We start from the raw sequence: 23,785 nt of genomic DNA on the forward strand, positions 1-23,785 counted from the left end.
TTCAAAGAACAAGTTCTTTGGAGTTAGTTTGACCTAGGCTTTGGATAATCAAGGTTTGCCTAAGGTCTAAGAGAATTTATGTAATCAACAGTGACTGATTTTTGGCTTTGGGATTCTCTTCTTCGATTCAAGCTTTGGGGAATTTGAGCTTTGATTGAGAAGCAATTTTGGCAGAGCTTCAGCTTATGTTGTTGAATCGGTGAAGATTGAAGTGATCCTCGAGCGCTATTTATAGGAGAAGTCTTGAATAGATCCGTTAGCGGAGAAGGTCTTCAAGATTTCTTCCGTTAGAGAGTAATTTGAACTTGGGCTGAGGCTTCAATCTTCGAGGTTCCTTGTTTGGTGAGAACGGCTATATTGAAGAGTAGGAGATGCGACGTCTCTGATAAAGTACTCACCAAATAGGAATGACCTCTGCAGAGAAAGGATGATCCTGAGATCTCTGCATTTAATGCGGCTGTACTTGTGGAGTACGTGGCTTCCTTTGAACGTTGGAGGTTCAGTCCGAGAAAGAATGTTTAACTGATACTTGACTTTAGTATCAGTCCGCTGATTCCACGTGGCACGCATTAAGTAATCAGTTCAAGACTGATTCTTCGACTGATACTTCAGTCGGCAACTTCAGTTTTCAGGCTTCAGTCCTTCGTTCTTCAGTCTTAAGTCTTTAGAACAACAACTAAACTAGAAAAGAACTCTAACACTTGAGTTCGAGCAGTTCTAGTCTATTACAAATGAAACATATGGATTTTGGTATCATCAAAACAAGGATTAGGATATTCCATAAAGTTCCCAACAATTTCCCCCTTTTTGATGATCCCAAAACCACACAACAGTTCTAGGTAAGAAAAAGACTGAACTCAGAGCACAAGTCCTAAAATAGGGTGAATACTTTTCCCCCTTAACAATAGAACCTAAAACTTGTACTAAGAGAAAGAACACAACAGTTCAAAAATAGAACGAGGAGAAGACAGAAAAACATTAATCAGAGCCTGGACAAAGTGTCATTGTCTTCAGGTTGAGATCAAAAGATGTTCTTTTCATTAATAGAAAAGACTTCGAGGTACAGGGCAAGACTTACAAGAAAGTAAAAACAACAAAACAAAACACATGGGGAAACCCATGGACTCCAGCAGTCTGCTTGGCTGCACCTTGAACGTCTTGATCTTCATCTTCAGTCTTCATGTTCCTAAGCTTGATCCACTCACTCTTGTTTTCCGTTGACTTGAGGTCTTTACTGAAACGTCATCCTTACAACTTCTGGTGATCCTTTTGCTTTACCATCTTCAGTCTTTCGAGAAGATGCATGGAATTTCCTTCGAGAAGGTTTTTCTCTGACTTCCTACTTTCCCCCTTTTTGGCAACATCAAAAAGAGAGCTGATGATGGAGGCTATGATCAGATAGGACTCAACTCCGATTCTCAAGCACTTGTGGAAGGACTTGAGAAGAGGATGAGTCCAGAGATGCAGAAGAGGAAGACCTCAGTGTGGAGATGAGGTGAGGAGGGACACGGAGAAGTGAAGGAGAGCGAGAGGATGAAGAAGACAGAAGAATGGGGAAGGCTGCCTTAGAGAGGGAAAAGACTGCCTTGAATGGAGAAAGAGAGGCTTAAGAAGAAGAGAGAGATGACGGGGATGGAAAAAGAGGGAGAGTATAGGAGAAGGATGTGAAAAGGAAAAATTGAAACAGTGACTGCCTTGATGACTAACACTGTCGATTTGCCAGCACGAGGTCTTTTGAAGGAAAGTTGGTCATCATGGGAGACTTCATCATGCAGTCCTTGACTGTTTCTTCCAGCTTGTGATTGAGCCTCTTGATTTCATGAGATGCTCTGTCACATTCTGAAGTAGAAACTTTGAGATTCTCTTCCAGTCGACTGTTCTCCATGATCAGTTGATCAAGACAAGTTTTATCCGAAAAGTAGATGATTGTCTGATTCTTGGCTCGTTCATCATTGATCTCCTTTTTCATTTTCTGATTCTGCTTGAGGAGATCTTCGAACATTTTCCTTAACTGACAGTGATCAGTCATGAGCTGATCGAACCCGTTAGTTTCATCAGTTGAGCTTTCTCCAGATTCTGAATGATCTCCTGAAAACACTAGGGAGTTATCAGTATAAGGAGTTTTTGAGTGAGAGTTTACCTCTGGGCCGTTCATTCCGTTGTCGTAGCTGTTGTCGGCCACGCTTTCGGTTTCGTTGGCCATTAGGGATTGGCTCTCATCATCTGAGCTGGTAGAGTTGAAGTCGGATGATTCTGATGCTTCTTCGGAAGATCCTGCATCATCAGCAACCATCGCTTTCTTCTTCGCAAATTTGCGCTCTTTCTTGGCTTTCAGCTCCTTGCACTCAGACTGCGTCAGTTCAGGGCATTCAGTTCGAAAGTGTCCTTTCTTTTTGCATCCAAAGCATTCCACATCTTTCAAGTCGAAAGCGGTTGATTTTCTTTCTCCGCTTCTGTCAGTGGAATATCTGGACTTGCTTTCTCTTTCCTTTCCTTTGTAGTGCTGCTTGTGGAACCTCCTGTACTTGCGGAATTTGGACTTCATTTTGCTGAATCTTTTAGTCAACAAAGCATATTGACTGAAGAAATCTTCGGGCTTGAGTTCCGCCGGTTCCTTTGTGTGCTTCTTGCTTTCTTTTGTTGAAGCTTTAAGTGCTGCTCCTTTTGAGGTTGATGGACCATCTTCGTCTGATCCTCCAGTCCTCTTGTTTCCAAGATTTCTCTGAATGTCGAACTCATTTGCCAAGAGGTCAGAGAAGAGCTTGTTCGTTGGGAGCTGACTGAATCCAGGCTTGTTCTGATGAGCAACTGAATAGATCTGCCAATCTCCTCGTGGAAGTGCTCGAAGAATCTTCAGATTAATTTCTTGTTGAGTGTATTTGTCCTTCGAGATGGATTGAACTTCATTCTGGATTTGGTTGAATCTAAGTTCCATCTCGTCGACAGATTCATTCTTGAGCATGAGGAAGGAGTCGAATTTCTGACAAGCTATGGACAGCTTGTTCTCCTTTATTTCCTCGGATCTGATGCACATTCTTTCAAGAATGTCCCACATTTTCTTTGCAGTTTTGCACTTGATGATCTTGGTGACATGCTTGTCTGGAACTGTGCCGGAGATGATGCTTTTGGCGAGGTTGTCTAGCTCATCTTGCTTCCTTTCTTCTGTGGTGAAGTATGCCTTCTGCTTGATCTGGACCTCATCGTATGGATCCCGACCTGGGTCAACAGGAACTCTTTTGACAATTTCGGTGATGATGATTGGTCCGTTGGTGATGACTTCCCACATTCGGCAATGATGTGCGGTGAGAAAGCTTTCAAGCCGAAACTTCCATATGTCGTATTTTTCAATACTAAACATAGGTAGAGAGGATATTTTGATGTGGTTAGTCTCCATCAAAAAAGAGAGAACAAGTAATAACAGATAAGCCAAATAGCAAGCACTTTTTGAAAGAGAAAAGTTTTTCAAGACCTTTAAGAAAAAAGATCTAGTTCAATTAGAACCTAATCAAAACAGAATTGTTCTTGTGAACAACCTGCTCTGATACCAATTGTTAGGTCCGGAAGGTCTCGAATAGGTGTATGGGGGGGGGGGGAAGAATACACCTATAGGCTATTTTTCAAAATCAAGATCTCAATACAGAGATCAAAAGCGAAACTACAAACACAAACTCAGACACCTATTTACTGAAAAGAGTTTTGACCAAAATAGGGTTAACGACTGATACTGAAAGACTCTTCAGTAAGGAGTTATCAGTCAGACTGATAACACACGCAGCGGAAATCTTTTGTTTCGCAATAGCCTTTGGGTTGAGCACATTGTTAGTCTTATGTTTCTCTTTGCGATTAATCAGTTTTCAGTTGAAGAGAGGAAGAACACAAGTAAGAAATGAAATACTGAAAGCTGTAAATAACACAGAGATTTTTACGTGGTTTGGAAAATACTTCCTACATCCACGGTCGGTTGATCAGACCAACAACTTCACTCTGCAAGTGCTTACAAGTGCACTGCAAACTGATGCTCGTGCTTATGGGTGCACAACAAACCGAACCGTGTGCTTGCGGGTACACACAATCGAAACAACTGAAAATCCAATCTTCGGTACCAACACACCTTGTTGGATTTTTCACTCCTAGCACGAACTGGCACTAAGACCTCACGGAATCAGAGTACCTTCATCAACTCTTTTGCAACTCAAACAGTCGATTCTATCGGTCGAATGAAGGTTTGAAATCTTGCCAACTGAACTTCAAAGAACAAGTTCTTTGGAGTTAGTTTGACCTAGGCTTTGGATAATCAAGGCTTTAGATAATCAAGGTTTGCCTAAGGTCTAAGAGAATTTATGTAATCAACAGTGACTGATTTTTGGCTTTGGGATCCTCTTCTTCGATTCAAGCTTTGGGGAATTTGAGCTTTGACTGAGAAGCAATTTTGGCAGAGCTTCAGCTTATGTTGTTGAATCGGTGAAGATTGAAGTGATCCTCGAGCGCTATTTATAGGAGAAGTCTTGAATAGATCCGTTAGCGGAGAAGGTTTTCAAGATTTCTTCCGTTAGAGAGTAATTTGAACTTGGGTTGAGGCTTCAATTTTCGAGGTTCGTTGTTTGGTGAGAACGGCTATGTTGAAGAGCAGGAGATGCGACGTCTCTGATAAAGTAGTCACCAAATAGGAATGACCTCTACAGAGAAAGGATGATCCTGAGATCTCTGCATTTAATGCGGCTGTACTTTTGGAGTATGTGGCTTCCTTTGAACGTTGAAGGTTCAGTCCGAGGAAGAATGTTTAACTGATACTTCACTTTAGTATCAGTCCGCTGATTCCACGTGGCACGCATTAAGTAATCAGTTCAAGACTGATTCTTCGACTGATACTTCAGTCGGCAAGTTCCGTCTTCAGTCTTCAGTCTTTAGAACAGCAACTAAACTGGAAAAGAACTCTAACACTTGAGTTCGAGCAGTTCTAGTCTATTACAAATGAAACCTATGGATTTTGGTATCATCAAAACAAGGATTAGGATATTCCATAAAGTTCCCAACAGTACATACATGCAATTCGAACTTTAATACAATTCTCTCTTCTCTTGTTTTGATTGTTCTCGTTCTATCTCTACCGATTTACCCACATACTGCAGGTAAACCCCTTTACTCATAATCTAAAGTGAAATTATCGAACTCACCAATTTGTATTTTAATTTCGTGAATTTTAGTGTATAAAGATTGGGAAAATTAATAAATTTGTGCATTTTTGTAATAAAAAAAAAATCATTTTTGTAAATTTGTAGATTTTGTTGTTATTTTTTTTATAATTTTATAGATTTGTAGGTTTCTGATTTTCACTTTTGTAAATTTTTGGAAGAGATATAAAATTCTGAAGCTACGAATACGGAAGTGAGTTTGAGTTGTTAATGTTCTTGAATTCACAACCAATTCGACAAATTCACAACTGAATCGTTATTGTTGGTTGTGAATTCTAGTTTTAAGGCTCGAATCATAACCGACACTATTTCTAGTTGTGAATTCAAACTTAAAAACTCAAATTCATAACTGAATAACTAATGTTGGTTGTGAATTCAAGTTTTAAAACTTGAATTCACAACAAATACTATTGCTAGTTGTGAACTCAAACTTTGAATTCACAATTAGAACTATGTTTTAAAACTCGAATTCACAACTAACATTAGCTATTCGGTTGTGAATTCGAGTTTTGAAAGATGAATTCACAACTAAAATTAGTGCTAGTTGTGAATTCAAGTTTTAAAGCAAGAATTCACAACTAAGAATAGTCTTAGTTGTGAATTCAGGTTCAATAGATAATTTTTAAGTTTTTACGTAAAGGGCAAAATGGTAACTGTTGACAATTACTATGTTTTTTTTAATTATTACTCCATCCGTCCCACGAATCTTGACATGTTTTCCTTTTTGGGTCGTCCCACGAATCTTGACACATTTCCAAATAAAGTAATAATTATTACATTTTCTCTCATACTTTATCACATTTATTACCTTTTCTCTCCTACTTTATCACCTTTATTACATTATCTCTCATACTTTATCACTTTTATACTTTATTAATTACACACTTAAAACACTAATCTACAGCTTCTTAATTTCCGTACCGAAACCAAACGTGTCAAGATTCGTGAGATGAAGGGAGTATTTCAAATTGGTCATTTTCAAAGTCCACTCTTTCAAATGTGTAAAATTAAGTGGGCATTTATCTTTAGACGGTTTTGATTTTATTCAAGTATTGAGCGATAACGGGCCCGTAGAGGGGGGGTAATGGGTAGCCAATTTTTGTGAAGCTTGAGCCGATTTTTAGGCCTTGTTTTTAAGTTAAAATGCAGCCCAAATTCTTATCCCAAGCCCATGTAATTTTCAGCCACCATTTTAAATTAATTTAGCCAACATAATCCTTATTTCAACATGAGAAGTGTAAAGGTTAAAGCACCAATGCACCCATGCATTGGTGGCAGCTACCCCCTACCACCCCATTTTCGGTCTTCCCTCTTCCTTTAATATTATTTTTGCCTAATTACTCTTCTCTAATACTCTTCATATCCCCTAAGAAACTAGAAAGTCACTCACTCATCCCTCCTCTCACATTTTCGACCCTCTCTCTCAATCACCACCACTATCAAGCTCTTCTCCCACCATCTCGCCCTCCATAGCACCCCATCCCCATTAAAGCCTCAAGCAAAGTAGGAAGAAAGGGAATAACGTGAGAATGAATATTTGGTCATAAAGTTTTAGAGTGAAGTTATAGCTACATGGGTGAATATATATATATATATATATATTAATCTGAAATGAGCATGTATGCTTTGGTATTTTGCATAAGTATGATGTATATTTCGTTGTGGTGTGTGTTGTGGCATTAGATGATGAGTTTTTGTGAGGTAGAAATGATATTTGAGGCGAAGTTGGAAATATGTCGTAGGCTCACTGTTTTGGAAGTGTTTTGCAAAGCGATTTCAACCGACCAAACGATTCCAAAAAATTCTCAAATTATTACAGTGTGATCTTAATTATGTCTTCTTCTTTATGGTGAAATTTTAGATTTTCTGAGCTAAGAATATTACTCCCTCCGTCCACCAAATATATGTCACTTTACTTTCAGCACGAGTTTTAATAAAATGTGAGTGAAGTTGTTAGTGGAGTAAGGGTCCCACTTTAAATGTGAGTGGAATGGTGTGGACCCTACTACTAAAAATGGATGTGGCATATTTTTTGTGGACGGACGAAAAAGGAAATTGTGGCATATCTTTGGTGGACAGAGGGAGTATTTGATTTTTCAAATATTGTTAGCGTTGAAAGATTTAGTAGTTTTAGCCGAATATTATGCTATTTAGAATTTTAGATTTTTCAATTTGTTAGTATGCTGAAAAATTTAGCAGTTAAAGCAATACTAAGCCAAAGCACAGATTGTAAAAACGCAATCAGTTTGCTTAGTTTGATGTTGTTCAGTTTGTTGGTTAGTTTGAAAAATAGTTTGAGCAAGTACAACAAAATTGAAGCAAAGACATAAAGTACAACATGCAAGTATTTTAATGTGGTTCAGAGAAACTCTCATACATCCACAACCCTGATAAACAAGGGGATCTCTTAACCTTGAATTTTCTTATTTTATAGCTGCAAGTCAGCTTGACCAGTCGGTTCCTTTAGACCGATCACACGATCGTGACCACTGAGACAAATTTCCACGTTTGTTGTCTCGTTTAAGCAATTTACCCAGTTGCAATATTGTCTGCTATTTCTTGGTAGCACTCGTTACTTCGCCAACTTTCAGACTTCTCACTTGAAGCTTATTTATCGACCTTTCTTTACTTCTACACTTATCTTTTACAACGAGCGAGAATTTTAGAGGGGGGTTCTCCAACTAAGTGAACACACTGTTGCAATAAGAATAGTTGGATATGATCAGTGTGTTCAAATCTAAGCTAAGGATGTTTACAATGAAGAATGCCTAGTCTAAGAATTGTATATGAATTCACAGATATAAATTTGAATTTTTACAATGTGGAACAAATTCCTTTTAGGGCTATTGTTGTTCTTGAAAATTAACCATAAAGCTTGGAATATAAAGATTACAGCCATGCCAGAGAGCTTTCACGCTTATCTTGATCTTCCGCCGTATATATAGACATGAAATTGAATAGAATTATTGGAGAAAACTTTCTTCAAATCTGATATGTTGTTCGTTGAAATCTTCTTGCTATATTAAAGAAAAGAATGACTGTGATAGCTGGATCTGCACATCCGTACGTTGATGTTGACATTCTGCAGACATCCTTGTACATTCTTCTGAAAAATGGGATTTACATTTAATACAAGATGTATAGCCTTAAAGGTTCAGAATAACTTGCTATTTTTTAAAGGTTGATTTCTCTTTAAGCTTGTTGACTTCAGGGCTAACGTAATAAGTGAGTCTGAACACATGTCAACTTCGGGTCCTTTCGTGGGTCAACTTGAGTAGATTGATGCTTCCATCAGTTCATGTTTCATCATTTGCGAAGTCTTCGTGCTGGTGACGTGGCACGAACCAGATCAACTTGGCCGATCCTTCAGATTGGTATATCTTCATCTGTCTGGTTCTCCTTTTCATCAGTTGGATCTCCTTTGTGGTTAGATCTTCAACTGGATTTCAGTAGCCTTTGACTTATTCATAGAATTTCTCTAAGTTATTTTCTCTAAAATTTAGGTTTCAACATATTGTATTTCAGTTAGAGATTTTCTAATCCTTCAGCTGGTTTTGGTTATCATCGGGATTTGCATCGTTGGATTTTGGCAGTAATCAAAACATATAATTTTCTCAACAATTTTCTCCTTTTTGATGATGCCCAAACTTAATATGACTAGTTGAAATCTGATACCAAATGTTGGAATCAACAGCCTGTCTGTTTAGTTTGAAGGCCAAAGGCCAAGGGTCATGGCAGTTGTTTATCTTGGTGGGACTTTTAAATTTTATTTATTTATTTGTGTAATTTATATAAAAAAGTAATTTATGTATATATTCCCTCCGTCCCACGAATCTTGAGTCATTTTCTTTTTTCGACGGTTTCACGAATCTTGAGTCATTTTCTTATATGACAAAAAAAATTCTCTTTATTCACATTTTCACCTATCACACTTAGAGCACTCCCAGCAGAAATCTCAAAATTATGCTCTTATATTCTTCTCTAAAGCTTCCCTATTTAATTTTAGGATCTCGATTTTATAAATACATACACCAGATCACCTATTTTCTACATAAAAACAATAATTATGTGTGGGCCCTACTAATTATAAGCTTAAAATAAATTTAGGGTGGGTGTAAATTTAAGATTGAATTTAGGTAGGTGTAAATTTTTTTGTGGGCCCCATCCAATTTAGGGGATCTGCTGGATGCATTTTTTATCTCATTTTCAATTGTTTTAGCCTAAATTTAGAGTTAGTGATGCATTTAGGTGATCTGCTGAGAGTGCTCTTTAACACATTAAATATTACTCCTATTTTCTTAGTATTTTTTAGTCATGTGTATTCAAATACACATGAGTGTGCCTCCTAGCAAGCAATTATCCGGTGCGACGCAAGGGGAGCTGTACGTAAAGCAAACCCTCAGCCGTCCGTTTAAATACGTTGGTACGTACACTTCACTACCTACCGACCTAACGGTTACCATTACTTATTTCATTTCGATAAAACTTAAACATTAGTATTAAATTAAATAAAATTATAAAAATAAAAAACAAAGGAAATTCCGAAAACACGCAAAGCCACATACTTGTGCCTTTTTATTCCATTTGTATGCAATCACTTGAGCTTCTCCTTCTTCATTTCTCTTTTGCGCTCGCTCTCTCATATCTACGCTCCCCTTTATCTCTCGCTTCACATTTCCAAACCCTAATATTACTCCAACTTTCACAAATTTGCTCATTCCGGGGATAATTGAGGGCGAATTTTGTCGCCGTGTAGTACCAGTGGCGATGGTGCAGTGCAAATGCAGTTTCTGTACTTGATTTCTCGTTACTAAATAGTTCGACGTTTTTGCTTTGTGATTAGTGTTTGGTTGTGGAGGGATCGTAGTTTTGATCCGATCGGATCGAGGAGTTAGGACGGCGCGTTTGTTTTTTAGGGAAGAGGAGAAAGGAAGTATGCCGCAGCAAGATCAAGGAAAGAAGGTTTGTTAAGTTTCTTTGCACGTGCGTGAATCGCTGTTGTTTTGATCGCATGTAAAAATATATATATATATTTCATGATCATATCCCCTTCTTTGGAAGTAGGGTGCTTTTTTTTGTATTTCAAAGCTTTGTTTTGATTTAGAGATCAATATGCGCCGTGGACTTCTGTAATTTCTCTCGATTCACTTGTCATGATAGGAGGTGTAAAATTCGCCTGAAGGAACCGACTTTTATGAAGAAACTTTGAAGTGAATTAAATGTTTTCGTTTGTCGCAAATGCTGAAAACCCTATTCTGCATTTGATTTGTGGCTTCAAAATTGAAATTTCTGTCGGCTAGCTTTGCATTTGATAGGTTAGACAGCCGTACTTTGTCTGATTGCTCATGGAACTTTATGTGGCAAATATAGGATTTGTCTTTGCAGTACACATATATTTGAATAAACCGACGTTATATAATATTGATGACACTGTCTACAGCTTCATGCTTTAAGCTATTTTTCCTTGGACAGCTTGTGAGGGTGTGATTACATACATTATTTAATTTGGGAGGTTACTTGCGTCTTTTCTGGTCTCTTTATATTTTTCATGAATTTAAGCTCATGAACATTCTTGAATCCTTTTTACTTTGACATAGTTTATATGTGAATTTGTGAATAAAAAGTGTTGCAGTATACTTGCATCTTAGTATTCTGAATTTGAACAGTCTGTACTTCAAAATATAATTTTTGCTAATTTTTTGCATGACTGCATCATGCTATTATTGTTTTGTCAGATCCTGAAGGAGGCAGAATTCTTTACCGACTATGGAGATGCAAATAGATATAAAATTCTAGAAATTATTGGAAAGGGTAGCTATGGAGTTGTTTGTGCTGCAATTGATACACATACTGGAGGAAAAGTAGCTATAAAGAAAATAACTGACATTTTTGAGCATATGTCTGATGCAATTCGGATTTTGCGTGAAATTAAGTTGCTTCGCCTGTTACGTCATCCTGATATTGTGGAAATTAAACGAATCATTTTGCCACCCTCTAGGAGGGACTTCAGAGACATTTATGTTGTTTTTGAGCTTATGGAGTCTGACCTTCATCAAGTCATAAAAGCTAATGATGACTTGACACACGAGCATCACCGATTTTTCCTCTACCAGATGCTACGGGCTCTAAAATACATGCATACAGGTAACTGTTATCCACTGAACTGGCTTGGATATTACATATAGATTTATGTAAATTAAAATTCTGTGGGTAAAAGCTGAGTATCAAGCTAAAACCTTTGTCTGTATTTCTTGATTTCATCATGGAATGTATTGTTGAATAATTTATCACTTCTCTTGCTGTTATTAACTTATGCTCTTTTCCAGCTAATGTGTTTCATCGGGATCTCAAACCAAAGAATATACTGGCGAATGCCAACTGCAAACTTAAAATATGTGATTTTGGACTAGCAAGAGTGGCTTTCGGTGATACTCCAACAACAAATTTTTGGACGGTACATCCTACAAATTAGATTTGTGATTTCGTTGAATTTATTATAGGATTAGGTCGTTTGTATTTCTTTTACTTTTGAGTTAGTTACAAAGGCTTCTTTTCTGAACGATTTGTTCTGCTTGCAGGATTATGTTGCTACAAGATGGTACAGGGCTCCGGAGCTGTGTGGTTCTTTCTTCTCTAAGGTAATAAAATGTAGCAGTGTTATCACCTTTATTCCTTTCTCAATTAAGATTTGAATGCAAGGTGCCAATATCATGGTTTACTGTTAAACAATCAAATTTCATCAACCTATGTAGCAGTCCATTATAATTAATTTACTGCAGTGAAGTCAGTACTTCCACATTCATACACTTAGAATTAGCTGGCCAATCTCCTTGAAGCTGCTAATTTAGTATCTTGTTCTTTCTTTTCTTATTGGTTGGCCTCCTCTTATTGAGAGTATTGGGACAATATGTACCAATCAAGCAAATGCTTAGCATCTCACCCCTGCAAATCATAATTGGCCCCACAAGACTTCTTGGGTTATTAGTATTGCAAGTTCCTTAGTGATTTTAATTTTGTGGCAGTGATAGAAGCTTGAAAGGATTTAGTTCTTATTATATCTCCTTTATTTCTTAGTTTTTGATAATGTCCAGTGAAATTCGGCGATTATTCTCACTGGGTAGCCAAATGGATTGTATATTTAATGTATTCCCATGCATCAATTAGTAGTAATTGTAGATTAAAAAATAATTTTTGTTCAGGGAGGACTATTGAATTCCCCTGGAAGTTGATATTTGTATTCTTCAGAGGTAATTGTGTCAGGTGGCATCATTTCCATAAAGGATTTCTTACTTTATTCTTCAGAATCTCTCATTTATTTTTCATACTTTCTTGCAGTATACTCCTGCAATTGATATTTGGAGCATAGGCTGTATCTTTGCCGAAGTCTTAACGGGCAAGCCGTTGTTTCCTGGCAAAAGTGTTGTGCAGCAGCTGGATTTGATTACTGATCTTCTTGGGACACCTTCATCAGAAACAATTTCTGGGGTACTGAACAGAAATCCCTAATGTAGATTATCTTTGTGCATAATACTCTGAAAACTATGTGGCATAATGTTTTGTCCTGGATGTAGGTGCGTAATGAGAAAGCAAGGAAATATTTGTTGGATTTGAGGAAAAAGCGCCCGGTCCCTTTTATTGAGAAATTCCCAAATGCAGATCCTCTGGCTCTCAAATTATTGGAGAGGATGTTGGCATTTGATCCAAAGGATCGTCCAAGTGCTGAAGAGGTACTTTGTGCCAGAATAGATCATAATATTCCTTTTAATGCTCCATATATCATTTGACTTTTTTTTTTGAACAAAAAAACTGTATATATATAATCTCTGTCGGTACTTATTTTGGTTTATTTGGACACTAGGCATTATCTGATCCTTACTTCAAGGGGTTGTCTAAAATTGAGCGGGAGCCATCTTGTCAGCCAATCTCAAAGTTGGAATTTGAGTTTGAAAGGCGAAGAGTGACAAAGGAAGATATTAGGGAATTAATATTCCGTGAAGTATTGGAGTACCACCCACAATTATTGAGGGATTACATGTCAGGAAATGGTGGCACGAGTTTTATCTATCCTAGGTGTCGAATCATACTTAACTTGTCCATGCTTATCAACATTTTGATATGATTCTTACTTTGAAATGGTGTTTGTATTATCCAGTGCCATTGGTCATTTCAAAAAGCAATTTGCTTACCTTGAGGAAAATATTGGGAAAAGTGGGCCTGTGATTCCTCCTGAGAGAAAGCATGTATCTCTTCCAAGGTTGACCTTCAATTTCTTTTTTTCGTTTTCTATGATAGTTGAACAAATAATTTTCATGATTGCAGGAAAAATCCTATCGACCTTTAATTTCTTGTTTTTAGTTATGTTTTATTTGTTGGAGGGGCAGCAACTCTCCTGGCTGCTTCTATATCTGATAGTTCTCTGACTTTGGCCTGTATGCTATTATAAGATACATGAGAAAAAGCTGAATGCTGGATGAGCCGTGGTGTTACCCATGTCTCATTGAACACTAAATGGTGTTTTTTTTTTAGGGGTCTTGGTGCTAAGTTGATACTCCATGTAGTCTTAGTTTTTTATTCTATTGAATACATGTGTGATTGACTTTTGAATTCAGTGCCCTCCTGATATAGTTTCTTATGTTTAGAGTCCATTCTTATATACTATCTTACGTTTAATATAGTGATGCCATACGTTTACTATATGCGGAAAATAACCAAACAAGGCCTCGCTCTTTTGTTTTCTGTCTTTGTGCAGGTCTACTGTAAACTCCTGTACCATTCCACCCAAAACAGCAGGAAATAATTCTGCATTCGATAATCGTCAAATTACTGGAGAAATGTCAACTGCTGCCATTTCGGGGGATATATCAAAGGTTATACGACCACCACCAAGGGTGCCTAATGGTATTGAAGGACCCCTCCCTTAAAAAACTATTTTATTTCATAATAGGCGAGTTTATTAAATAAATTTCACCCAAGGCATTAAAAATTATGTATTTGATGACTCTGCACAGAGTAAGCTCAACTAACATGCCATAGAACATTGTGGCTTTCCTTATATTTCTTAAGGGCAGGAAAACAAAATAATGGTGACACGTGTTGAGGGGAGGGAATGCAGACCCTAGGATTATCTAGGTGCTATCACTGAATGGAAGGGGGAACTTATCAAGTCCAACTGTCCTAGTATTATGTTATGTCTTCAGTTGCTTAAAATTTTAGGACCTTGTATTTATGTGAGCTTGAACTTAGTATCCCTATAGTCTATAGGCATCCTCACTATTATATCTGCAGTGCTGAAATGTTGGAGTGGGCTGCCAAATGCTCTATCATAATAACTGTAGAAAATCAGAGATATATTTATCTACTTCGTTCTCCCAGTACTTAAATTTGGGGTCACTTAGTTTTCTTCTGACAAAGCCACTAGGCTTTTAATAAGTTTGTATGCAAATGCATTGTGTTTTCTACACTAACGAGATCTTTAACCTTTGCAGCAAAGCCAGCAAGACCGGCTGGGCCTGTTTTACCGTGTGAAAATGCCAGATATGCCAGCAATAGTCATGATGGTAGGATATACGTCCAGAATGCTATCCTTCATCAGTCGATCTCTCCTCATTGTTTTCATAGAAGTAACTCAGGGAAGTACAGTAGGATAGAATCTGAGATGGAAGCATCTCAATTGAAACAAGCAGTTAAATCAATAAATGGCACGAGTCTTGAGATTGATTCTAAAGCACAAACTCAATACACGCCATCTAAATTGAAGTCCTGCATGAGTTTTGACATGAATAGTAATCCATATTACCAGTCTCAAGTGAAAGCAGGAATGTTGAACGGTCGAATTGCTATTGATGCAAAATTGTTGCATGCACAAACTCAGTTGGTTGCAGCAGGAGCTGCTGCTGCTCATCGAGAGGTTGGTGCCGTTCAACTTGCACTAACTTGAGAGGGAATCCGATGCATGAAGATGGGTTTCCTCTGTAATGACTCAGCACTGAAAGAGATACTGAATATTGGAAGTCGAAGGGATTTCAGGTATTACTGACTCTCAACACAGCTTCATTGGTTGCTTTCTTTGTGAGAAGAGCGGGTTGTTTTGTAGTTTTTGTAGTTTTAGCTCCTTGTATAGCAAAAATTCATTTATTAATATATATATAACCAATCTTCCAAATTGCTACTGCTGCCTTATACCATTACGTTTAATGGGTTCATCTCTTGAGACTGGAATTGCTTATCTATGAGTGCTTGGGGGAGAGAGAGAGAGATTAGCCCTGTGTACATTGCAGATTTCATCTATGTTTAAAATTTGCTTTTGTCACTCTTCTAGGAAAAGGGCTTTTATCGTTGTTTTGTATCTCCTCAAATTTTGCTTCTATACTCGGTTTGCAGCCTTCTGCTTTAGGAGTGGTGGGCTTTGGCTAGCTTGTTAAGACATAAAAGGGTTATAACAAAACTAGCGAATTGCTTGTGAAACCATTCGAACACACCAAATTGGATCCGGTAATCGAGCCGAATTAACCGAGGATGTTGGTTTTTTTTTTTTTTCGTCGATTTTAGGCTATTAATGCATTAGTATCCGCAACTATAAAATCTTGCTGGATATTCTATTTTCTTTTTTGAGGAAGAAGGATGTGGAGATTTTAATATTATTAATTTATTATTCTTCATTTTGGAAGATAAAATATTACTTTCTCCGTCCATCAAAAAAAAATTAGGAGGGAGCGACGAAGATTTTAAGAAAAAAAGATTGTTGTATTAAGAGTGAAAAAAAGATTATTGAGTATATTGAGAATGGTGAAAATGTGTTTTAATTAGTACTGAGTGTGGTGAAAAATTGAAAAATAAGGATAAATGAAATATTTATGAATGGTGGGGTATAGTCCAAAAATAGATTATCCTGTAATTATGCTCCATCTGGAATTCGAACCCTGGATCATGAAAGTACAAATAATTTATAGGTTAAAGTGTAAGAGGTTTGTAGTTTGTACATTAATGGAGACTTTCCTAATTCTTAGCTTTCACGGTAGCCATTCCCTATATATGCATCTATTCATTAGTTATAATGATTTGTTCGTAGAATTTATTGATTTTGTTCATTATTTTCATTTCTCACGAAAAAATCCAATTCTCAATAGAATTTTACACTTAATCAAGGACGTTTCTTTTCAAATAAGATATTTATTTGAGAAAGGAGAGATTAGATATAAGGAGGACAAATAAAAACCTTTTCTTCGGAGTTATAAATAAATAAACCAAGCAATTGGCTTTTGTATCATTGACAATTGTGATAGTTAAAAGCAGCATTGCATAATAAATAGGTTTTCCAAGTGTTATTCACCCTATTTGATGGTTTGCTGGTATTGCACACATCGAGTTCTCATAAATGGGAACTAGTTTTTATGTGCACCTCCTACTTGAAACTACACACCAAATAGACCTCAAACCAAACTTTTCAACTGTTCGATTTTTTGGAATTATAAGTGCTACTGCTTCTTTGCAAACCTGATAAAACAATATGAAGCTACCAGATGTTGGATATTATATTATGCTGCCTAAACTCAGAGATGAGAGATTTGCCTTGCTACACATCTTGAGCTTTTTTGGGGATGTCTCGTCTCCATATTCCAGCCAATGCACTACCAAAGATCGAATGACACACGCTAGAAACTGCGCATGGCACTGCAGTCAACGGATCCCCAAAGTGTTGAGTCGCAAGGACCACTCCAAGTACCGAGTTCTGAAAAACGAATTACTTATCAACGGCTACAAGCGCAACCAACAATTCTTAAAGAAAGAGAAAATCACAAGTAACAAGGGATATATCTGCAGCAAGCTTGTTGTGGACATATATATATATTTCAAGAGAAATCGTGTTTTACCTGCATTCCAACCTCGATGGAAATTGTTCTTGAAGAGGATATGTCAATCCCCAACATTCTTGAAAGTACATAACCGAAGAAGAACCCCGAAGTGTGAAGAAGGGCGACAGCGAGAACCACTTGTTGACCAGACATGAGGATTGCGGAAGAACTCTGAGCAATTGCATTTCCACAAAGGATCGCAACAGTTGCTACAGCGATAGGCGGCATCACAGGGCTGACAATCTTAACAAGGCCCTGGAAGTATTGATTGAGAAACGCACCGGCCAAAACTGGGAGAAGCACAACCTAAAAACACAATCTAACTCGGTGAGTGAATTACATATATACAGATCACCACCACCAGCAATATAGCCGTCATACAGAAATAAGACCTGCAAAGTTGACATGAATAGACCTGCTGCATCTACGGCCACATATTGGCCTGCGAGTTTAGCTGTGAGAAAAGGGGTCATAACCTGTGAAAGCATGTAAAAATTTGGTTTTGAGCTGAAAGATGCAATTAATTCGAGTCAATCAGAAAATGTCTTCAAACTTAGCCCTTCAAATGTGCAAATAAAATTCGAGTACTAACCACAGCAGAAAGGGTACTTGCAGCTGTCATCAACACAGAAAGAGCCACATTTCCACTGTGGTACCACAAGTAGTCAGCACTTATAATAACTGTATTCAATCAATCAAAGACAGCTACGGAAAAGATTTACATACCGTGCAATGTATGTAACGATATTACTGGCTGTCCCTGTAAGAAAAGAAAAGAGTGGATATTTACAGAAAAGCGGGCTGGTATGGGAAAATATGGAGTGGATCTGCTCTATAGCAATTACCTCCAGGGCAGCATCCCACCAATATCAAGCCTGCCGCATAATAGGATGGCAAATTTAAGAGCCTGCTCACAAAATATCCAGATAATGGCATTACCTGCCACCAAAATCTCTCCTCTAAGCATGTATTAGGAATGAAAGGAACATATCTATTCTAATTCATCATACTGCATGTGGTGCCAAAAAGTAACATGTTAAGTTTTCCAAATATTATAGCTTTAAACTGTATGCACTACGACCATTAAATGTGTTGTTTGTAGACATGTTTTATTGATACCATACTGTTTAAACATGACTATCCAGTTAAAAGATTTTCTTACTGTGCTTAATCCACCGAGCATCTCTCTTTGTTGAAAAAAAGGAATCAAATGCTGAGATCTCCTTGAAATCAGGAACCTATCTTTGTGTGCTCAAGAACATGGACAAAATGTTTTTATTGGTGAAGAATTATACTGGTAATAAGACTGAGGATACTTAGAATTGCGAGTGTTGCTCATTCCAGGCAGGCACTAGATATCAAGAAATGTGATAGGAAAGCAAAAACAATAATATTAAGTCTCATATATCCTAAGTCATCACATATCTATAACAATTTCCATATTCGTCTTCTATATACTCTTTCCGTTCCATAACAAGTGTCCTAGTTTGTTTCGGCACGGGAATTTAGGTCGGTATGATTCAAGAGTAAAAAAATAAAAAGTGGTGGAGCCCACTTTTATTTTGTGAGAGGAATAAAATTGAAGTGGAGATGATTAAAGGTAAAAAGGTAAAAGCTGGTGGCGCCCACTTTCGAATTTTAGAACTAGGACACTTATTATGGGACAGCTCATAAAGAAAACTAGGGCACTTGTTATGGGACGGAGGGAGTATGATTTTATTTAAGTCAAATTGCTACATCCATCGGGCAGATAGTATTAAATGCGTTTGAACTTCCCATATCCTGACCTTATAAACAGTATCTTTAGGAAGCTTTGATAAATTGCTGGCATGCCTAACTGATAGCAAAGTTGGATTCTCAACCAACAGCAATGTGCTATCACTTTTGAGAATATTATTCAACAGACTCACTAATTTTCAGTTTTTTAACAACAAATCCACCCTTTACTCCGAAAATATAACACTTGAAAACTAAATTCGGAACACAGTACAATAATCTAGAAACATTAAAAGCTGATTTGAAAACAAGAAGAAAAATTACCGAATACTGCAAGAAGAATCCAGCCAACAATTGCTTGGGCATAGCGAGGGCGCCGCGGAGATCATCAAAGGTGAGAGTCATGCCCATTCCCAGCATGGTGAGGGTGATGCCCATGACAGTCCATTTTGGCTGCACCCAATTGAAGGAGGTCGGCCGCAGCAGCCCCACCAAGCACCCCAGCGCCACCCACACCGGAAATGCGGTCGACACCGCCTCCCCCGCGGCTTCGATCCAACTCTTCTTCTCTGCACCTAGCGCATTAGACGAATCGCTGCAGAGAATGGGTCTCAATCCGGGGTGGCGCGGGGGAGGGACTACGAAGATGGGCTTCCGGAAATGAGATTGAAATTGAAGGTTCTTGAGCTTGAATGAGACTCGTAATTTAGGTGAGTGCAGCGGGGGCGGTCTGTTTGAAATAGGAGGTCTGCAGAGGAGAGCATAGGAGGGTGAGTGAGTTTTGGCGGCGATCAACTCCATTATTGGCTTTCTGAGCCTTTCTCCGATGCGGCGGCGCTCACTTTTCTTTCACACTAAGCCTTTGTCGGCCAATCATGAAGCAAGACTCGACCCTATACATAGAGGGCTTCCAAGCTTTTGAAAAATGCTTGACAAAATAACTTCATAAATAGCTTATATTCTTATGTTTAGTATATAAAAGGAATATAAAATAAATAAAATTGTGATTTCTTATTTTATTATATTCCTATTATTGATAACTAAAATTAAGGTATAGAAATGAAATAAAATAATTTTGTATCATTAAATTACCCTTTGACTTCAAAAGTACGTAATTAAAACAAATTATAGTGAAAAACACAACTAATTATCATATTCACTTTCGATCCAACATTGTGCATGAACCTCACTTTCAGCATCTGAATAAAACATTTGGCGCTTAATCGTATTCTATTTTTCGTCATCGAATTGTGGCTCAATAGAGAGATTTATATTCTCCAAACCTTGAACTGACTTTTCTAAAGACGGTGTCCCTCCATTAGTACCACTCCCATATACGATGGTCCTCCTAAAGGAGTCTGAAAACATAAGCCCATGCAAAGGATATCTTTGCGGGGAAACCCTGGCGGGGATAGCAATGCGAGGAATATTCGTATGTCTGAAACCCCTTGAAGCAGATGCCCTTGGGATGAAAATGAAAATGGAAATGGATGGACTAATTGACTCATAGGATTGTTAGGATATATTTGAGGATTAGGCATATTTGACCAAGAGAAATTTGAAAAATTCGGACGAACGTCAGGTGTTTGAGAATGATTGCCATAATTTTGAGAAGGAAAACTTTAATTTTAAGAAGCAGAATTTGATCCATAGTGATCAAACCAATTTGGGAATCCACTCATGATGTTCTTGAAATTTTTTGAGAAGAAAGAAATTTGAGAAATAAAGAATAGAGATTTGTATAGGAAACATATAAAATTGTTGTGATATTTATAGCAAAAATTTTGTCCGTTTAGAACTTGTTGTTTTAATTTTAAACATTATCAACTAACAAATTAGAAAAAAAAAAAAAACAATTGCGAGAACAAATAAATTTGAGGAAATGACAAAATGTGAAAGAAGAAATAAAAAGGATGAAAGAAGAAAAAAAAAAGGAAAAAAAGGACAAGGACGAAATTGAAAAAAGTGGAGAAAGAAAAGGTTGGCGAAAGCTAGGAGTGGGGCCACTGTGACAGCCAAGTACCGGGTTCCACTCTTGCTACCCATTCCCTTCTTGGTACCCCATTTCTTGTTGTCCACTATGGTGGTACCCGGTTCCAACATTGCCACATAGACAAGGAGCTCCCCATAGTGGTGCGATATATGTGTCACCTCAATAATTATCTATTTTTTTAACTACCCTATATTTTGTTCATTATAGCACTACTTCATTTTTAACTATTCATTAACTCATTATCACTATTATTACTTTTACCACAATATATATATATATATATATATATATATATATATGCATTTTAATTTTTATATTTTATTTTAATTTAATAAATTACTATAATTACACGAATAAATTAATTTATTTAAATAATAAAATATAATTCTAAAATTAATATAATTATGCTAAAAAAAATTAAAATTGAAACACACATATCATTGTACAAGACATAACTAAAATAAAAAATACAAATAAAAAAACACATAACAACTTAATTTAAATACCAAACGAAAAACAGATAAAACTTAATAATGACACTAATCATCGACGAATCGTGTCCGCACATGCTCAACCATGTCGGACCGAAGTGGAGATGAGTTTTCTAATCACGAACTCTAGGACCTCTCATGAGGTATTCATTGAATCCTCCCACGGTTCTCCTGCAATATTGTTGCTTGATGTGCTTAGTTCGTCTTCGACCCATTAGCTAGCCATTTCCCCTTCATCCTCAATTATATTATTATGTAAAATAATGCAAGCATACATAATGTCGATGATATTTTCTTTATACCAGAGGCGGCTCGGACCTCTGATCATTGCCCAACGAGCTTGGAGAACCCCAAATGAGTGTTCTACATAATTTCTCATAGCTTCTTGCATTTCCTTGAACGTCCTTGTTTTTGGATCTTGAGGACATTGGAAGCTCTTGACAAAAGTTGCTCACTAGGGATGTATATCGTATGTTAAGTAGTATCCATGGGCATATTGTGTGCTATGTACAGTGAACGAAATGCAGGGCGCTTGTCTTTGTAGAACCTTGTTGAACAGGGGATACTGATTAAGAACATCCATGTCATTGTTTGACCCTGCAACGCCAAAAAAAACATGTCAAATCCATAAATCTTGAGACGCAACTGCCTCAACTATAATTGTTGGGACTCCATGATCGCTGCGGGCGAACTGACCTTTCCATGCTACTGGACAATTTTTCCATGTTTAGTGTGTACAATCAAAACTCCCGGTCATTCCTTGAAAGTCGTGCCTTTGCTCGTGCATATCCATCAATTGCCAATAGTCACCAACGGTTCGCTACCTCAAGTAGTGTGCACTGAAAACCTCAATAACACCTCGAAAAAAATGGTGCAAGCACTCGAACCCTGCTGTTTCAGTAATACATAAGTACTCATCATAGTGATCGGGTGGGCCACCATATGCCAATTGTCTAATCGCATTCGTGCATTTTTGTATTAGCGTGAAACATTTCTTTCCTGTGGCATCGGGTCTTTGTCGTAACCATGTGTTGTGGGCTTCCAAGGCATTTACTATTTGAGTGAATAACTCTTTCCGCTTCTGAAAATGCCGCCTAAATATATTGGGACCTCATGTTGAATTATCATAAAAAAATAATCCTGAATGAGTCATTCATGTGCTTCTTCCCGATTTCGTTACACATGTATTCTTGTGTGACGTGTGTTTGTCGCTATTGCTCGAAGCATACGTTGATGGATAATGGCATCATCCATGTACTGACGCATGTACTCTTCCTTAAGAGCTTCAGCTTCAGCTACAACTGCAGCTGCAGTTGTTTTTTCAGCATCATGCTCAGTATTGAGCAGAAGATGAAGACATCACTGAAATTTTTGATGTTATGAAGAGAGAAATTGAATAGGGAATAACTGTTTGTAGATGATGAGAATTAAGTATATGGTTCATGAATTTATAATCAATAAGGGTTGACTGTTGGACAATGCAACATTTACTATTTCTTATTTAACGTGACCGTTGAAGAATGCAACAGTTACATTTTTTTTTAATTTAAAATGACTGTTGGAGAATGCAACGATTACCATTTTTTATTTAATGTGACCATTGGAGAATGCAACAGTTACATTTTTTATTTATAACGACCGTTAGAGAATTCAAGGGTTAGAATACAAAAAGAATTTACTTCAACAAACAAGTACATTTTATGGAAAGGTAAATTCAACAGTTACACACAACACAGTTACAAAAGTAAAAAAAATTCTAGTGGATAACACAACTACTTATCATCTTCCCATTTTTTCAGTATCTCCTCGCATTGCTTTTTGTGAGCATGAAGCTACATTGTCGTCATCTCTGATGTGTCCTTTATTATGATTTCATACTCCCTTAGGCATTGTTCCTCTGTTTATGTACGGCATGCTCCTCCATTATACGTATGTATTTGGCTGCATTGGTTTCATGCTTGTTCGCAACTTCATGCAGTGCACTGAGGTCTTCTTCTTTTCCCTCTTCCTCTTTGCCGCTTGCTGCCCCATTGGGTGGCTCGGGGGAATCTTCAGCTGTAGAAGATGATGTGTAGGCTCATCCTTCTGTATTTTGGTTTTTTTAGATGTTTGAATATTCCCTTCCACCTCGGCAAACATGGGAGCTGTTTACAAAATTCTCATAACTCCAACGTACATAAAACCCTGTGTACCGTGATGCTGCTAGTATTTTGTTTGTGCCATCTCCATAATATCAACATCATTCGTACTTGATCATTAATTTATTAGCAATAAAATACTGCAACTAACACGTTGCAATTGTAGCATATATATCAATCGAGTATCGTATCCATGAGAACTGATAAATGAAATCACCCTAAATAATCCTAATAAAAACTCTAACAATATTCATTCAACCACACAAATATGATGAATCAAAACTAAATCTCAAACAAAGCAAATAACAAGTAAATAGAAATTCAAATAATTAAACGACTAATCCTAAGGATGTAATTTCATTAATCAAATTCACACAATCAACCTATTAATCCTAATTACCAG

The 23,785-nt window shown here is 37.3% G+C and overlaps 2 protein-coding genes across 3 annotated transcripts; one reads left to right on the forward strand and one right to left on the reverse strand.

Annotated features, from left to right (window-relative positions):
* Positions 1–9,643: 9,643 nt before the first annotated feature.
* On the forward strand, positions 9,644–15,354 carry LOC130986846 (mitogen-activated protein kinase 19). Of its 2 annotated transcripts, none has more exons than XM_057910380.1 (10): positions 9,644–10,154; positions 10,928–11,336; positions 11,519–11,646; positions 11,771–11,830; positions 12,528–12,677; positions 12,764–12,919; positions 13,051–13,262; positions 13,345–13,446; positions 13,942–14,090; positions 14,678–15,354. In XM_057910380.1, the coding sequence occupies exons 1-10, from the start codon at positions 10,128–10,130 to the stop codon at positions 15,127–15,129; spliced, it is 1,845 nt and encodes a 614-aa protein (XP_057766363.1). In that variant the 5' UTR covers positions 9,644–10,127; the 3' UTR covers positions 15,130–15,354. The 2 variants fall into 2 exon arrangements, with proteins under 2 accessions (XP_057766363.1, XP_057766364.1); XM_057910381.1 differs by having other exon boundaries at positions 9,758–10,154; positions 13,942–14,059.
* A 1,117-nt stretch (positions 15,355–16,471) lies between these two features.
* LOC130986847 (probable sodium/metabolite cotransporter BASS1, chloroplastic) lies at positions 16,472–19,714 on the reverse strand. The gene is made up of 7 exons (XM_057910382.1): positions 19,085–19,714; positions 17,890–17,983; positions 17,771–17,804; positions 17,637–17,691; positions 17,437–17,520; positions 17,063–17,350; positions 16,472–16,920 (listed from the first exon to the last, which is right to left on the reverse strand). The coding sequence occupies exons 1-7, from the start codon at positions 19,559–19,561 to the stop codon at positions 16,765–16,767; spliced, it is 1,188 nt and encodes a 395-aa protein (XP_057766365.1). The 5' UTR covers positions 19,562–19,714; the 3' UTR covers positions 16,472–16,764.
* Between the last annotated feature and the right edge of the window lie 4,071 nt (positions 19,715–23,785).

This window comes from Salvia miltiorrhiza, chromosome 5 (assembly GCF_028751815.1).
Source record: "Salvia miltiorrhiza cultivar Shanhuang (shh) chromosome 5, IMPLAD_Smil_shh, whole genome shotgun sequence".
NCBI classification, from domain to species: domain Eukaryota; kingdom Viridiplantae; phylum Streptophyta; class Magnoliopsida; order Lamiales; family Lamiaceae; genus Salvia; species Salvia miltiorrhiza.

What these genes read in the sequence shown, in the direction of transcription:
- LOC130986846 (XM_057910380.1), top strand. Translation starts at nt 10,128, where the DNA reads ATGCCGCAGCAAGATCAAGGAAAGAAG. An exon ending in TCTAAAATACATGCATACAG is followed by an intron (nt 11,337 to 11,518) that starts GTAACTGTTATC and finishes GCTCTTTTCCAG; the next exon opens with CTAATGTGTTTCATCGGGAT. An exon ending in ATCGTCCAAGTGCTGAAGAG is followed by an intron (nt 12,920 to 13,050) that starts GTACTTTGTGCC and finishes TTTGGACACTAG; the next exon opens with GCATTATCTGATCCTTACTT.
- LOC130986847 (XM_057910382.1), bottom strand. Translation starts at nt 19,561, where the DNA reads ATGGAGTTGATCGCCGCCAAAACTCACTCACCCTCCTATGCTCTCCTC. An exon ending in GATTCTTCTTGCAGTATTCG is followed by an intron (nt 17,984 to 19,084) that starts GTAATTTTTCTT and finishes TTTTGGTGGCAG; the next exon opens with GTAATGCCATTATCTGGATA. An exon ending in GGTGGGATGCTGCCCTGGAG is followed by an intron (nt 17,805 to 17,889) that starts GTAATTGCTATA and finishes CTTTTCTTACAG; the next exon opens with GGACAGCCAGTAATATCGTT.